At 42.7% G+C, this 17,686-nt stretch overlaps 1 protein-coding gene across 5 annotated transcripts in view; it reads right to left on the bottom strand.

Moving 5' to 3' along the window:
• Positions 1–17,686, bottom strand: part of srgap1a (SLIT-ROBO Rho GTPase activating protein 1a) — an 85,098-nt gene that overhangs the window by 8,192 nt on the left and 59,220 nt on the right. For 2 of the 5 annotated variants that reach the window (XM_042412373.1, XM_042412371.1), the window contains exons 9-19: positions 16,276–16,473; positions 15,643–15,727; positions 14,490–14,517; positions 12,942–13,047; positions 10,729–10,789; positions 9,895–9,972; positions 9,537–9,671; positions 7,279–7,384; positions 6,852–7,076; positions 5,539–5,618; positions 1,379–1,559 (exon numbers count right to left, since the gene is read on the bottom strand). In XM_042412373.1, the coding sequence (XP_042268307.1) occupies positions 1,379–1,559; positions 5,539–5,618; positions 6,852–7,076; positions 7,279–7,384; positions 9,537–9,671; positions 9,895–9,972; positions 10,729–10,789; positions 12,942–13,047; positions 14,490–14,517; positions 15,643–15,727; positions 16,276–16,473 (1,283 nt within the window). Of the gene's footprint in view, positions 1–1,378; positions 1,560–5,538; positions 5,619–6,851; positions 7,077–7,278; positions 7,385–9,536; positions 9,672–9,893; positions 9,973–10,728; positions 10,790–12,217; positions 12,252–12,941; positions 13,048–14,489; positions 14,518–15,642; positions 15,728–16,275; positions 16,474–17,686 lie in introns of those variants that run through there. The other 3 variants (XM_042412372.1, XM_042412374.1, XM_042412375.1) reach the window with 3 other exon arrangements.

The following is a 17,686-nucleotide window of genomic DNA, read 5'->3' as shown; positions in this document are numbered from 1 at the left end:
CAGTCACTTATTTTGTGCTTCCACATGGATACACTCAGACAGAGACAGAGCAAGGACAAGCACTTCTCCAAAGCGGAGGCGGCAGTAAACTAAATTTACAGACAGACAAGAGAAAGTTTGAACATCCCGATCGAGCTGAATCTGGAAGGGAGACATCCTGTGCTGAAGTGGTCTCTCAGACGTCTCTCTGCGTGTTTTATTCTGGGCTCTTTCATGGGACCAGTGAAGATCACAACCCTGTCTGCTCTTAAACCCCGCCGCCTGCTCTGTTTGAAGTAGAGAGCAGCGTGTTACTACACTCGGGTCAACCCGTACAGCTGTAAATTCCCCCGCTCTTTCATTAACTAAGAAGACACACCATCAGCAGTGCCACTCCTGGTGAATTATTGATAGAGGCACATTGACAGGATGGTGGCAGAGTAAAGAAGGGAAGGCATTCTAAATAGCCATTTTGTTGGCCAGCTACTAAGCGATTGGAGTGATTTTGTTCTTGTCCCAACAAGACAGTAAATCCAGTCCATTAGGCACCAACAGTAACCATGGCAGAGTGAATGCTTGTTAGGGCTGGGAGCGGGAGACAGTGACAGAGGGGCTGGTTAAGGACTTTGGAGATGGAGAAATGCTCCACAGCTGAGCAGGGAGAACAGCGGTGGGCAGGACAAACAAGGTTGAAGGTCCTCTATGCATGACCCTATGCTCAGCTGATGGCCCATGGCCTATTACATAGCAAAGTCAACAAGCATGAGTTGTTGTTTAACCTACAGGTATATCATCAGGGAGAGCTGGAGAATTATTCTTTGAAACACACCTCTAACGCTCTGACTGGAGCTGGTACTAGTTTAACAGGTAAAACAATCAGAGGAACTAGAAGAATACAAAGTAACATTTTCTCAGTGTACCACCTTTATGATTTAAAAAAAAAAGATAAAAAAGGTACATACATGTTTTGGTTACTCTCACTCACTCTCACATGCTGTATGTAGAAATGTATGTAATGCTTAATAAAAGGCATATCTTTATTTTCAGAAATAGTGGTATAATAATTTTCAAAAACTTCCCACACTTAGAGTTGAGGTCATTAGAGGTGACCTGGTTAGTATTCACTGTGCATGCAAGATTTGTGCACCATGCAAGTTTGGAGGACATCCCATATATAAACACAAGATTGCAATCATTATTATACCAGTTACTTCTGTACACAGTGTTCTAATATCAGTATGAATTCAATATGCTGTCATGGAGCCTAAATTCATATGCTCAATGTATCAGTGCATCAGCTCCGAAAATCCACAACACTCAACAACTTGATGCTGAATAGATTTGTATACGTATATGTATATATATACACACACACACATATGTATATAAAAACACTCACATGTCCTGGACAACTATATACTGGTGTGGCACCAGGCCGTCGATGCCGTTGTGGCGTCCCTCCCACCAGTCTTCAGACGCCCGTTGATACAGCAGCAAGGAGGCGCCCTTCTTGAAGGACAACTCCCTGGATGAGCGCCCGACGTAGTCAAACTTGGCAATGGCTTCAATGGGCTCACCCTCTGTCAACGGAGAGAGGATTAGACAGGTCAGGTACAGTAATACCTGATACATTTAATTTTGCTACAAAACACTCAAGTTTAATCTTAATCTGGTCAGACAATACAGTACTCGCACTTAAATACATGTTGATGCGCCGAGAGTTTGACACTGGCATGACACACGTGTGCATGTGGATGCTCATGTGTGACAGTTCGTGCACATGGAGTTCAAGTGTGCCGCCTGTGTGAGCCAGTTGGTAATTTTAGTTGTAGTCAGGCCAGGGCCACAACAGGCCCTGAGGAGCTTTAGCAGGATATTTATAGCAGCTGGTGAGAGGAGATCTATATGACTCAGGGGCATGTTAGCCACTGTGTGGATCATTAGATTGGGTTGATATCTACTCAATAACTATACAAGTAGACCCCTGGATCACTGACATGGGAAATAAACATGAGAAAGACCAGCAAAACTTAATAGTATACCAGCGCAAGTGGTAGTTGCAGTAATAATGATGCTTTATTTCAGTTTATTTTTTATTGATTGCTCTCTCTAAGCCCATTATTTTTCATTTAAAAATCACTGAAAACCATGTTGATGTCAATCCCGAGGAAAAAAATCTGCGGTTTCAACAACAGCTACCGTCGACTCTTCTATATTCTCCTACATAAAAAAAGGTACAAGTCTCCGAGCCAATATGCATGCACTACAGCAACACAGGTCTAAAAATAGCTTCTTTATTCCTCCCTCACTCCTACCTCTGCCCTCCTCCCGTCTCACTCTCTCACTTTAAGTCAGACAGGGGGTCCCTGGACAGACGTAGCCTCACCCTAGCGCAGGTTCTCCGTATACATTGGCAGGGAACAAAGTAAATGGCTGAAAGCTTGTATCGGCTGTGAAAAAGTCATCATGATATATCTTTCACAGTAGCCTGAAAGTAATCCCCAGATGAGCAGAAAGGCCACGTGAGCGAGGAAAATGCAGCCACGGTTCTGAGCAGAGCGGAGGTTCCTTCGTTTCTCTCTGTGTCCTTTTCAACCTTATCTATTTTTATTGTATTTCTTTTTCAACCTTTCATTTGCCACCTTCCTTGCATCACTGGCTTGTCAAGATTGACGTGGTGGATGTGACGTGGCTCCAATGAAATGTGACAAGCAGGAATTTACTATCTGAATTAATTGGGCTGCACTGCAGCGGACAGGCTGTTAATAAAGTTGACGGCGCCCTTATCGGTGCAGGGGATTTCTCTTCCTCTCTCTATTTTCGTCCGTCTCTTTCTCTCTCTCTCTCTCTCTCTCTTCAACCTATCCATCCAACCTCTTTCATGGTCTGCAAATGTTTACCCAACATCTCTGCCAAAGTCACACAAACACTGTAACGTGGCTGTGGCTAAAAGCAGCGGGCGCACACGCATACACACATTCACTGTGACTAGAGTTAGAGAAATGTTGAACCGTGAGAGCCGGAGGCCTGTGGTGTAAGAGATACGAACTGTCAGAGGTCTTACACAAGCCACTGGAGCGGAGGCAGTGTGGATGTTGCTCTACATCCGTGTTCACACATAGAAATAGGGGAGCAGAGGCCTGGCATGAGAGATGATTAAGATCAATACAGTAGAAGAGGGTATAAAACACTTTTTCTTTCTCTTTTATCCATGCTTTGCTCTGATGAAAGATGCAAGTGGGTTAAAGGCCCCTCTTTATGGGGGGAAAAAGGATAACCTTCCTCGTACAATAAAATGCACTGCCCTTTAACATGTGCAATCCAATATACAGTATGCCTGCTGGGGCACTTGACAACAAGGACATCCCGCTATCCTCCTGCAAAGTGATATATAATCAATGTGCCAGTTAGGTCACCTCTGACCTTGTGGTGAATTTACCAGCAGATAGAACATCAATGTATTGATGGTGTGCGAGAAGTGCCACCCTAAAAACAGACAGTTAATCTCCCTGCGTGACAGCCACAGCTCATGGGACTGTCATGTGTGTCAGCGATGGGCAGAATTACACTGAAGGACAATGTATGGCTGAATACAACATGTAACATAACACCGAATATGTCTTCATCATCCATGATGGTCCCTCTCTTCATTGTTTACGCTAAAACCTGATAAAAGTTAACTTCATAATGCTTCCCTTCCTGTGTGTGTGTGTGTGTGTGTGTGTCTCTCTGTGTGTGTTTGCTCTGGTCAGTCCAGATCATCTATCTGGGCTAAAGAGCTCTAACACACTCCAGGGGGGAGCTGCACCGACGAGAGGGCGACTTAAACCAAACAGGTGAAATGACTTTTACTCCTCTCTCTCTCTGTTTCCTGCTCACTTACTTTAAGGACAAAAAAGGGCAAACACATTTTGAGCCTTGAGGAGAGAGAGAGAGAGAGAATTTAAAAAAATGTAGCTCATTTCAGGCTGCAGAATCAAGTGCTGGTAACTAAACAGCAGTTTGTTTTTGTGTCTGAAATCCAAATGAGGTTATGGGGATTTAAAAATAACTGATGGCAATAACTTGACCACAGTTCAAGGCTCCACTGGGAGGGACTCAGCTCAGTTAGGGCATTCTCCCAGTCCACTCAGAGAAGCTTTCAGAACAAAACCGTGGTAGCTAGCGAGGGATTTCTGGAGAACATAATCTTTCATTAATTACTCAAGGAGTTGATAGCTGCCATCTGTGTTTTACAGTGGGGATCCTCACATGCAGAAGTTTCCCTGTCCAATCAAATGTCCTCTTTAGTTATGAAGGATATCCAGATGATGATTTTAATTTGGAAGCGGAGTGATTAACAGCTTATGTAATGAGAAGAGATCAAATATACTTCCAATGTGGCACTCTTGAATAAACTCTGCCTATTGAAACTGATGATGAATGATGACAGGGAGTCCATAAAAACAATTGGCTGGGAAAAGGAGACGGGATTGGGGCAACTGTTGTCACCATGGAAACAGGTTTAGGGAAGTCTGTTACTAAGGCAAGATATAGACTTAGCTCAACTACAGGTCGACTCTTTTTTTTTTGCTCACACTGTCTACATCTGGTCAGCTCTCTGTCACGGATATTTATCACTTTTTAATGAGCTGGAAGTTTTATTGTCTTCTTCTACATTTCGCCGGATTTTAAACAGCAACGCCTGACCTCGTCTGATCTTCTGGTCTCAGCTAACACAGTCACTGTTTAATTTGGACTGGACCAACCGGTATCCGTTTCACTCGAACAAAAGCACCACATGTATGACCACACATCTTGAACGTATACCACCATGTCGGACAGAAGTCTATTGTGTCCTCTAGTTTCTACATGATATTTTTCTTGGACACATGGAAATGTGGTTAAAAGGAGAGAAAACAGACAGTGTAATTTCTGAAAATATATTAAAATCTAACACTACTGACACAAACTTTATAAACTACTCTAACACTGTTTTTTCACAAGGTAATGAAAAAACAATAAAATCAGGGGGATTTAAAAATTTAACCCAAGACTGTGACCCTGAGAAAACAGGATTTCTCTCAAAAGGGGTCCAGTTGGTGCAGACCACCATGGAATTTGCAAAAGGGGGGGGATGTGGAGGTGTCCAGGGCCCCAAGGGAGAACCTGAACCATTAGAATATGAATGGCCGTCCATCCTTCTGTGCCTAGTTCCCTGGCCATTCAAGGTTACTGCATTTAACAGGCTGAAAGGCAGGATTAGCCACCCCGAGCTGAAGAGAGCTGGGTTTAACCCTCACAAAACCAGACACTGGGGAAAGCTTTAATCTGGAAACAGCATATGGAAGGGAGAGTGCAGCGTTTTACTTTAGGTGTGTGTGGTGCAATGGTTAAGATTTACGAGTGTGATGTTAAATGAAGGACGCTGTTGTAGAGGAGAGGCTGATAATACAGTTTGGTGGGAAACTTTAAGGAAAAAAAAGGTCCAAAAAAGGACAATTAGACACATGATTTCTATAAGTAAGTGCATGTGATTATATACTACATGAATGCATAGATGTTAGTGTTGTTACTCACCATCCTCACTGGTGTGTGTCTCCGTCCCTCCCTCATTATCTACCTCCTCCAGGGCTCCATGTTCACTGTAGGGGCTCTCACTATGGGAGACAACATGCAAACCATCAGAGTCACAGCCACGGCAAAGGTCAAAGGTCAGGAATTTTTTTTTTCCCCTGCAGCAAAGTTTTTTTCTTTCACTACTTTTTTCTTTCATCTCCTAAAAAAAGATTCTAATTTGAAGACACTTCATCTCCTAATCATGTTTGCAGCAGAAGACTTATGCTTAAATCTCAACGGCCGAGCCTCATTCCAGTGAAGATGACAAGGAGGAAGTTCAAACAGCGGTCATTGTCAGTATTCTATGAGAGGCTTATATCCTCTATCTGGTGGTTGGGCCTCCTTTTCTAAATGGTCTCCTTCTGGCATCGTGCTGAGAGAGCTGGCAGTAATGCCACACACATGTCCACAGATTACCCCTGCCCGGAACTGAGTTTCCCCTCTCGTGCTAACATGTCACCAGCCTCCTCTTCTGTTGCAGGAGATGGTGAGATGGGTGATTAGCTCAAGCCAGGGATAAATCCCTGTGTGCCTCAGCCTGTGGTGATGAAGGGGATACAGGCATAGAAAAGAAGAAGAAGAAGAGGCAGATAAAGAGAGGAGGAAACAAGTGATAAGTCCTGCTTAAAGATGTGAAGCTGGCAAAGAACTCCGGTATGTGCTGCTATTCACCTAATCACCGTGTCCCTGCCAGGTGACCTCTTTCTCTTTCTTCCTGCGGTGATCATGGTAATTAAAGTGATTGTTTCAGCCTGTCTCACCTAGAAAGTAGTCCACCATGTAAAGTCAGCACTGAAACATGCTCTGCCTTGTCATGTTCTTTAACCACAGACACCTAATTGGTTTGTAATTACTCATATAAACTCCACTGACGTACTACTAACACAGCTGCAGCGTTGAGCTGCGTCTCAGAGCACACGCATACCTGCATGCTGAGTGAGTCTCAAATGAAGGAGGTTTGGCTGTGTGCCTTTGTGCTATTCACGATTTAAAAAAAAAAAAAAAAAGGAGTGAGAAAACCACTGCTGTCTGCCCAACTCTCAAACCTACATCTCATTTAAGAAAGCAGTGACCTCAGAATGCTTTTTGTCTCCATTTTTAATCCTGGATAAACTACGACTTTACCCTTAGGCACCACTGACAGGGTGGTATTGCAGCTAGCAAGTGTGTGTGTCTCATAACTCAAGAGATCACAGGAAACTTAACCCTGAAGAATGACGTTATGTTTGGATGATCCATCTGTAAAAGCATCAGCTAAATGCTTCATTCCTCACCAATAGTCTCCTCCAGCCATGCACTTCTCATAGATGGGCCCGTCCAGTTCTTTGGCATCAGGAAAGATGGTCTCATGGTGGATGATGATGGTCTTGATGATTTCGTTCACGTGGGCCTGGCAGGACACCTGGTCCTGGCTGTCCGGCGTGGGCATGAGTGTGGGGCCAAAGCATATGGCCAGGTTGTATGGGTCCATCATGTTCTCGTCACTGTACTGGGACAGGCTGGAAAGAGGACGGAGGGAGGTAGGAAAAGAGAGAGAGATAGGGATAAGGTGAATGAGAAAAGGTGGAATGAGGAAACAGTGAGAAGGACATGGCAGCAGAGACAGTATTTTAGACAAATCATGATGCATAACTTAAGAGGGAGGAAGCCTTATAAAGTGAAATAAGAGATAGATTTACTGTTTAGTGTCTTTAAACTTACTGGTTGAGGAAGGCGAAGAGGTAGCGCATAACGATGAGGACTGATCTCGGAATGGTCAGGAGGATCTTGCGGATGTACAGCGCTCTCTCATACAGGTTTTCTATTCCTACAGCAGCAAAATAAAAATAAATTGTTAAATGAATGAAGTTTTCTTAGCTTCAGTTCAGTGTGAGAGTAAGGATTTACATCTGGAGTTCATTTTTGTCAATTGGCCTCTCAGATCCAATGCACCACCTCGCATAGCAGCATATTTAAAACACTCATCTATCTCATGGTGTCCACATATTGGTTTTACTAAACCAAGTGCCAGGATATAAATACAAGAGCATTATTGAAGCTGAGCCTGTTACTTATCAAAATGACTGTAGGTTTCTGAGGGACTGGCAAAGATTTACTAATGCGGTAACGTTACGTGTGTGTGTGGAGCACACAGGAAAACGTATTCACTCTGTTGTCGTGACCCTCACGTCAACCTGTGTTCCTATGCTGACACCACACAGGAAGAGGAAGAGGAAGTGGGGAAGGAAGTCGGCACTCTTCGTTAGCACCTGACACTGAACACGCCAAGGGGTTTTTCCTGCTCTAAAAGAAAACGGCATCTCTCTAAAACTGTTCTGTCCACATCTCTCGTCCCTGCAGAGACGAGGATAATAACAACAAAAGAGTAACCATTTCTCAATAAACTTCAGCACGTGATCATTATGGAGATTTAATACATAGGCAAAACATTTTAAATCAATCTCGTTTTTTGCTTTATCAATAAACAAGAGAATGCCACCCTTTAGGTCTTTCATTACTATCTCATTTGTTCCGCTGTGGCACTTGAAGCAGCCTATTTTATTTGGCTGAGCTGGGGCTGTGCTCGCTGCTAAAAATAGCCCTGTCACCCTCCAGCCACTCTGTGCCATCTGGGATTTGGGCTTCTGGGATACTTGTGATGCATTTCATCTTTCATGAACACCTAACTAGGATTCTGCAAGGTTCCTGAGACCTTCGGAAGCTACTATTTTAAGATCTACTCCAGTGCAAGCTTATACATCACTACAAAACACATGTGTAAGCACACCCAAGAAAAACATCCCCACTGCAAATTCCAAAATGAAAGATATCAGGAGCTGCAGTGTGTTGCTGTGGTGAAAAAAAAAAAAAAAAAAAAAAACACAGTCAACTGAGAGTAGTTAAAAGGAAAAGTGATCCTGAAGCTGGTCTAAGCTGCTCCATATGTAATAAGCAGAGGGTTTTTAATATGGAGCCTGCTGGGCGTACAGCCCACACTGCAATCACTGGCATGTTGAGCTGGGGAATGTAAACAGGGAATCCCCATTACTCATCCTGCACAAATGTGTAAAAGTACACCCAGGAAGCACACACAGCTACACTTTGCACGCTCACGAGTACACAAAAGCCTACGCGAACACATTTCACACACAAGTACACATGGTGCACACGTACAAGGCGTTACAGCGCACATCCATGTCCATGTGACTCCATGCCTGTTTCATTGTTCTTTAACAGATCCTCAAAGCCCCCCCATGTAATGTCTTAAAAGATCAGAAAAAGCCACACAAGGAGCTGACTGATCTTCGAGCTGACTCACAGTAAAGTGACAATGTGACTATTCTCGTGAGGATTCAACTGTAGATTCAGCTCTGGGTTCAACCATTGCTCAGGACATTGCTGCGGACATTTAACATTCCACCACCATCATGTAAGCATGACCACTTATGACACATAATAGCCTTCTCAGTACTCAACCGATAACACAGTAAACACAAAGTGTCAAAGAGAAGTCAGAGCCATTCTTCTAATGAAATTCTACAGACAGTAGTTTTATCTATATAAATTTATTTGTATAATTTTATACACTTTTTTTTAATGTTACTAACTTTGAGATGCACACATAGCCAGATGAGGACTAGTGCATATTCAGTGCACATACATGATATACAGGAGAAGAGCTATGTGATGTGCATAATTTAGTTTTAGTTTGATCATTTGCTCTAAGAAATCTAGACACAACTGAGGGAAATGTTTTTCCAGAACTGCTGTATGCTATGAGTTAATTTGGCAGTAAAGTACATAAGTGAGGATCCATATTGCATCTGGGTGAGATGAATTTGCCTTTTGAATGAGACAAAAATCATTAAAAAAAAGTTAAAGATTTGAACAGGAAAACATAGTGTTGTTATGTCAGAACACTCTGCTCTGATTGTAACCTCACAGATATTAAGCTAGTAAAAAAATGTGTGTTCACTTACTGATGCAGGAGAGCAGATCACTGAACCTCTCTTTGGGGAAAAGAGGGTTCTCCAGACCTCGGAAATAGAGTTTGAGAACGCCAGCCACCGAGTTGATGTCATGATTGTTCTCATCATCTGTCAGAGGGTCGTTTCCTAGAGACAAGACAGCAGGTCAGTTGGATATCTTTAAAAAAGATTTAAATGCACATGATTTAATGTAAAATATATGCTCCACAAATCAAAAAGCTCACTGGCTAAATATCACGATGAGTCATAATAATGACGTAATTGGCCCAAACATTTGGATCTGATAACAGTGAGTCAAAAATAGATAAAAATCATTTATTGTTCCGGGAATTTAGCAGACATCATGTACCTCTCTCAAACGAGTTCTTGATGTCATTGACTTCCAGCTGGGATCCAGATACGCGAAATATTCCTTGATGTTGAAGGCCTGCACGGAGACAGACAAAGACAAACAGTTTAAGGAAGGTGAAACAGAAGCCAATGGAAGAACATAGACACACTCATAGAAAGAAACTCCCTCACTCAGCAAATAAAGCCTACTTTAGTTTGGACCTAAAAGGCACATCCTGTTCGTTAAGCCCCTTCACTTTTCTAATTAGAGATAATTAATGAGTCAGAGACACCGCAATCAAGTTTTACTAAAGTGTCTTCCAGCTGGGATTAGGACTTAATAAGGGGAGAGGTCAGGGGTCAAGACGAAGCATAATTAGTCTGCTGTTTGTCTTCTTTTAGCTTTTTCTTAGTACGTCATCAGTTGGCTGCTTGATGAGATACAGCAGACGACCCAGCGAACCCTGAGACCTCGCTGCTGTCTCATCTTTAATGCTTCAAAGTTAACATTCTTTCTGAGTGTCCTTTTCAATCTGGTTTAAAGCCTCATCACTTGTGCCAGGCTAAGCTGTCTGTCTGTCGGGGTGGAAAAGGCTGCGCCGTTGTAAACAAGATGGAATCTGCATTTTCCCATGACTGCAACCAGAGTGGAACAAACTGTAACCCCAAGATGAAAAAAAAAATAATGTACACGCCCAAACAATTAGCGCCTGTAGATTGCTTAGGTTTCACTTTACACCAAAAATAAAGCAGGTTGCAGACAGTTCAGGAAGAGAATATACAAATATCAGTGTATGATTGTTTTACTTAAGTGGCTAAATGTCTACACACAGTATAATAACAACAAACTCACCATACAAATTTATGTAGCGAATACAGCTTTCAACCACACGAGGAATAGCCTGTCCAGAGTCCTTAAAAGACAACAAAAAACATCAGATCACCTATAATTTACACTAATTGTATTTTTTTTTTACATGCACAAGAGCCATAGAGCCCAACCAATACTGGATTTCTGAATATGATACAAATAACAATAATTGAGAATAATACTAATTTTTTTTAAAAATAACATAAAAACATAAAATACAGTGGTAAAGTTAAGACATTTTACAGTTACACAATGCACTTTTTTTTTTATAAAATATAATTATACATATACAGAATTATAAATGTAATTGAAATAATTTTTAACAACTCTAAATATATAAACACTTGACACAAAACTTTATGCAGTATCGAATGTAGGATAACACTTTTATTATGGCACTTTATGTCTCTACAGTGTCTTTTTACATATCTGAAAACATACATGTTGATGCCAATATATATCTGTGATGACCCAATATGGACCGATGATATTAGCCTTCCGAGGTATTGGTCGGGCTCTGACAAAAACTGGTTAACGTGACGTTCAAAGTACATAAACATGCACACCCAGTGTAAGTGAAGTTGGTAGGTTTAGATAGAAAGTGAGGGTTAGTATGCTGAGATCTCACTGAGACAGACTGAGTTGACATAACAAGCTGTGAAATATCACAAAGTATCGAACAAATCACTTACTAGACTACAACAAGCAGCATGTAAAACCCTGTTGTCCCACACATTTCAACGGGGCCCCAGTGATCCTAAATATACTTTCTGTCTTGTTATGCTAGCAATCAGTGTGTTTGAAGTGATGAGAACTTATCTAAAGAGCAACACGCTCGATATGGAGTTCTGGGCAGAAGTAGAGGAGATGAGAGGAGCTGCACCGTCTCCTTAAGAGAAAACACATTCCTCTCACGCACTTAGACGTGGACTGCACTCTTGTTCTGCCGCTGTGCCAACTGCTCCCGAGGCTCAGTGCTGGACAGGGACTCAGTACATGCTTTTAATGATACAGTGGATCTGTTCACATCCCTCAGGGGTATACGCACGGTCCAAACACGGCAACCATGCCAAAATCAACTATCTATCGTTGGAGTGGAACCGTTGAGGGTTGAGGCACAGGTCTGGTGCAGCAGGATTATGTAATACTATCTCTTTGCGTATGTGAGACTGGGGATGAGTGCTTTCTATCAGATAAACTCAATACCAATTTCGACATTGGAAATGGTTCATGCTGTTAATTTCCAAAGACAATTCGACCTAAACAATTTGCTGTAACATCTTTGTTGAAGGAATATTGATTGACCAGATTTTGGAAAACAAAACATCAAATCAGTCTGTCTGAGTCAGTTGATGATTACAAGATATTAACAAACACAACAAGAAGTGAAAATGCTGTTAAGGCAGGACAGATAAAGGAAATGAGCGCAGGCAAGCAGCATGGGCCCCCCAAGATGCTTCAAGGTGTCTACCTGATGTCGAGCGTGTGAGTTCCGTCGTCCGCGGCTACAGAGAAATGACGCAAGAGCCACAGATGGAGAGAGAGAGAGAGAGACAGAAAGAGAGAGAGAAGCAAGACCCAGATTAGGACCACAGCAGCTGCCCATCAAAGCTTTTACTAAGAGTGCACCCTCATTCCACTCTGTGCTGGCATCACACCCAAAAGAAAACAGTGGGAACTGGACAGGACAAGGCAGGACCGGACATGGTCACTGGTGGGAGGCAGAGAAAAGGCCGGAGGAGAGAGGCGGCACACCTTATCAGTCTGGCATCCGCTCACTGACTGTCATTTACCCTGCTGCTTTCACTGGCCTCTGCTCTCACTCTGGAGGAGGAGGAGGAGGAGAGAATCTCTCTGCCAGAGCAGCTCAGTGATGCCGGGTCAGCAGTGAGTCAGTGGAGCTGACTGAGACAAACATTTATCCCTCCAACTGCCCTTCCTCTCCTCCCGCAGCCCTCCGAATCTATCAGTGCCACCCCTACATCTCAGACGCCGACTGCCAGAGCTCACTTACTCATGAGGGAGGTTTCAAGAATCCATCTTAGCACAAATACGTTGTTGTTATTTGTTGGTAAGAGATAAACTAAAGCTAAGATGCTTTGGGGGAACCCACCAAAATGACCAGAAAGCCAGAGCAAGACAGGAAATAGATAGGAGAAGGAGCAATGTCAAGCGGGCAGACTGGTAATCGGTACCTTGATAAATGACTCCAAATTGCCATTAAATAACCTAACATTAAAAACAGAGCGGGGTCTAGCCCGCCGGGTGCCAGTGTGGGTTTTGAGCGGACCATTGGGATGTCTAGAATACAAAAAATGCATTAGAATAAGTAAACAATGCAGTTTTCCTTTCAGAATAGTTCATCTCTGCGAGGCTTCTCTCCAATAACTTTCATGCCCTTAAAGAACTTGAACTGAAGTTGAGGCTGACTAATCTTTAAAACCGCCCGACTTAAGATGACAGACAGGTGAATGAGGGTATTTTCAGCTGCCGCTGAGACCCATGAATTATTTTTTTTCTTTATAATCCTGTCTCTTCTCTCTCTACAAGATATCACAGGCCAGTGAAATATCAGACCTGCTGAGAGCATCATGTGTCAGCATCCACCTCATGACAGGCCCCGCGGGGCACTGCCTCTCTTAGTTTGTGTGAATGTGTGTGTGACTTAATGCAATTTGGCTTTTTGTGACCAGCAGGACTGAGATGAAAAGAGTGGAGGACTTTAGTCCCTTCTGCTGCTCAATCACAGTGACAGAACTACTCTGCACAGGAAGGACTGGTGATGAAATATCTGTTCATACCCACACAGAAAATGAAATATTTGTGACGTGAGTAAAACTTTGTTTCAGATTTCCTAATGATGTAAAAGCACTGTTACTTTACTGATATTTCACCTGAGTATAAACACCATTAATTAGTTTACTCAAAAAATTTTGTGTGCACAGAAGAAACATTTCTATTCAAAAGAGAGGACATTGTTGGACATGACCTTTCCTGTGTGATTCTAAAAGGACAAACTAAACTTCAACATAGATAGTTTTGATTATTAATATAACTAAATATTACAGAATAACATGCAGTAACAAAGTTGAATCAAATTACTTTTCTTTGCTGACTCACAATTCACTGTGAAAGGCTCCATAACTGTTTCTCATAAAGAGCTGAGAATAAGGTTATATAAGTCAAGTATGCTGATTCTGTGATGGGAATAAATGTAATAAGTTAATTCCATACTTGATCCATTTTCAAATATGCAAAACTCTGACTAAGGGTTCAACTGACCCGTCAGTTCTTATTCACTCCTCTGGTTGTTCTTGAAACCTGACGCTAAAAACATTAAAATTTCATGCGAATCTTTTGCTCTATGATTACTTAAATATTCTCCACTTTACCACCTCTCATTCCCTCTAAAGGTCTGATAAATAGTACTATTAGGACCGGGAAGTACAGTAACCCAGCCATATGATAGCAGCCTAAGCTTAAAAAAAAAACACAGAGGCTTGCACATCTGCTCAGTGCTCTTCTGAGTCTAACTATGGACTCCTCTGCTTTCATGGTCACAGAAGATTTCACACGACAATTTCCTGAGGCTAAGTGCTCTCGCATTGATGAGCTGCAACACGTCACAAAAGTTTCTGTCGTCCTCGGAAAAGAAAAGCGGACTGGATGTGTGTCTTGAATACGCGCAGGTCCGTGAAGTGTGTGTGTGTGTGTGTGTGTGAGTGTGTGAGTGTGTGCTTTACCTTGTGGTCATGTAGTCAGCTCTGTGGCCTGCGGGTGAAGAGAGAAAAGAGAAGAGATGTGAGGGGAAGCTAGACATGTGGACATGCCAGAACCTGTCTCTGAGGTCCCTGCGGTGCATTGTGCATACGCCTAGTGAAGCATTTGAAGCCTGCCATCTGTCCGCAACCGCTGGCCTCTTGAGCAGCACAAACAAAAACCCATACACACACCTACGCGCACACACACACACACACACACGACAGCTCATGGCTTGCACAGAGACTTATACAGGCAACTCTTTAGTTACATCGACCTGGCACACAGTTGTACGTTGACAACTGACACCGGCACGGCCAAACAGAGACACACTAATCATTAAAGTAATACACAGAGCTTCAAGTTTGGACAGGCAGAGTAAGATTTAGCACAAAATAAGTTCCAAATGGTTTTGGAGAACAGGAGTAGTTTTGAATATGGCCATCTGTTCCCGTGAACAGGATCTGACCTGTCTGTGTATCTGAGTGACTCATACTGTACCTCAGCTCATTGACAGCAATATGATTAAGGGGCACGTTGGAGAAGCAGGAGACTTTTCTCTTCCTCATTAGGACACGGCTCCATCACTTATTTAAGCAGACAGTTTGACTGAGACCACCAGGACTGCAGGTTAGCACGGTGACTGACAAGACACACTTTGGGTTGACGGTAGATTAGCTGAGGCCTCCAGGAGATCCCACCAATGTAGAACAAGGGGAGACCCGTCGTAATGACCACCACCCCTCTAATACATTGCAGTCCATTAAGTTTGGAGCAAATCAATCACTAAGACGGATAATACGAATTCACAATCCCCCTCAGCTCTGGCTTGCCTGGCTAAAACCCAGATTACTGTCTAGGAGCTTTGACTAGTGGAAAAAGCAAGCAAACAATGGGAAATTTGCCATGGAAAAGACTGAAATTGCTCTGGAGGACTGCAGAAAAAAAAAGAAGACAAAATTCAATAACCAATTGTTAGTTATGTTGGCTGTTTGGACACAGATTAGAGCTAATACATCCTCATTTTTGGCTGGAGGAAGGCAGGTGGAAGGTAAGAATAAAGTACTCGACACAGTGTGAGAACGAGAACAGTGGGAGCTACGAGAGGAGGGTAAAGTAAAGCGATTGTGACCGTACCTTCACCAAGTGTCCTCTTCAGCAAGTCATGTTTGGCCTGCAGTTTGGAGATGAGATTGCTGCCCTCCAGAAACTCCCGGAATTTCTGTGGAGAATTGAGAGTAATTACACGGCGGCCCTGAGTGCCAGCTACAGTGCCCACTCTTAAGATAGCAATCTCCGATAAGGCAGCCAAGGGCAAAGGACACACTGAGAGTCTTTTTAAAGCCTTTATCAGAGCATGTCCATCTTCAGACTGGAACAGGATAGCGGCTGGGCTTACAAAATGGAAATATTTTGGGAGAGTTACCCCTCTGCCGGCAGATCAAAGATTTCAAAAGGGGGCTAAGTGAATAAATTCAGAGTTTTAAGTCCAATAGAATTTATAGATTAAGCTTTTTAATTTCTCCATAGAGGCTTTGAGTTCATATTCTAGAGATTTTCGTAGCATCTATTAGAGTGTGTAATCAGACATGGGAAATGTGGCGTTTTCACTTTTTAAAATATCTAAATATAGAAAGCTAAACGAGGCATCAAAGAGTCTACAAGAGAGATTTATTTTTATTTTCATACAGAAATATAAGACATCTTTGAAGGTTTTTCCTCTTTCTATTAAGCACCCTTTCTTCTCTTCAGCCACACATCTCTACTCACCATGAAGTAGAACTGCTCTGTCTCCTGCTGGTTGGCCCTCCTCTTGGCAATGCTGGGTTTGCTGAGGTACGTCTCCGACACAGTGGACTTGACTGACTCGGTGGATCTGCTGTGGTGGAAACACTCGGACACGTCATAGTCTTCGATGGTCACCATGTCCTGGATGGTGGTGAGGGTGGCCTCTGACGTCTTTTTGATCTGAGCGAAGAAGGGATGGAGGGAAGATGTTGAAGAGTCATTTGCCAGAGGAGAGACCGCCCCGCTTAAAAGCTTGATGTCATCTCTTCACTTTCACCACTGCGGCGTACTAAGCAGCTTGAATCATTACACTTCCTAAAAACCTCTCTTGCTATCCTATGACACTCTGAAAAATTCAGGTGGTTTCTGACAAGACACACATTCCAAAAAAAAAAAAAAACACTATCCCTTGAACATGACGCCCAGCCAAAGCAATCAATTTGCATGCACTCAGAGGGGCCAGAGGTGAGTAGGAGATGGTACATCCAGTTGCAGGCTTTTAAGATTCATTTCCATAACCGCCTCTTCCCTGTCAACAGAACTGCTTCTCTTGGAGCTTATAAACGTCAGGACTTGGCCAAACATGCCCCGCCACTTACTGAGAAAGATGTTCGGCGAGGGAGTGCTGCAGGCCATGACTGTGTCCAGTATACAGTGTGATCACACAAGACAAGAGAGGATGTGACATACAAATAAGAGGGCAAATGAGTTTCTAATAGCCCAATAAAAGTTTAAGACATCAAAAGCAGATAAAAATGGATTGTTCTTGCAGTATAGTGTGATGGAACAAGAGTCTTAGGGCCAACGTTGGCTAAAAAAAACAAAACAACAATGTTATGAGAATAAAGCTGTACTTTTGAGAAATAATCATAATTTATGATAATAAAACTGGAATTCTTGTGAGAAGAAGTGAAATAAAGAGGATTTAACTAAGAAAAAAGTTGTATTATTTTGAGAGTAACATTTTAATATTTTGCTATAAAAGTTCTCATAGTAGGAGAATTAAAAAAAGTCTCTTTTTAGGAAAAAATGAGAAAAAATCATTATATGCAACTTGTCCTCAAGAGTGGCCCTAATTCTACATTAAATACAGGGCCATATGGGCAGAGGACATTTGCAGAATGAGGAAAAATAGGGATAGAAAGAGAGAGAGAAAAAAATAACGGAGACAAACTGACAAGGAGGAAGAGTCTAGAGACTGTAAAGTGTGAGCAGGAATCACTGATGTGGAAAAGCTGCAGAGGAAAAGAGGCCCAGCTGATGTAGAAACACCAACAACTGCCTCTCAGGAAAAATTCAGCAAAACGCTCCTCTGCATTCAACAGAGACACTGCGGGAGGGGGGGGGGGGGGAGTGGAGCGCTGTGACCATCGCAGCTTGATTGTGTGGGCTT

The sequence above is a fragment of the Thunnus maccoyii genome, chromosome 5 (genome assembly GCF_910596095.1).
Source record: "Thunnus maccoyii chromosome 5, fThuMac1.1, whole genome shotgun sequence".
Classification (NCBI taxonomy): domain Eukaryota; kingdom Metazoa; phylum Chordata; class Actinopteri; order Scombriformes; family Scombridae; genus Thunnus; species Thunnus maccoyii.
The sequence above is the reverse complement of the archived record's forward strand: the minus strand, read 5'-3'. Positions and strand labels throughout refer to the sequence as shown.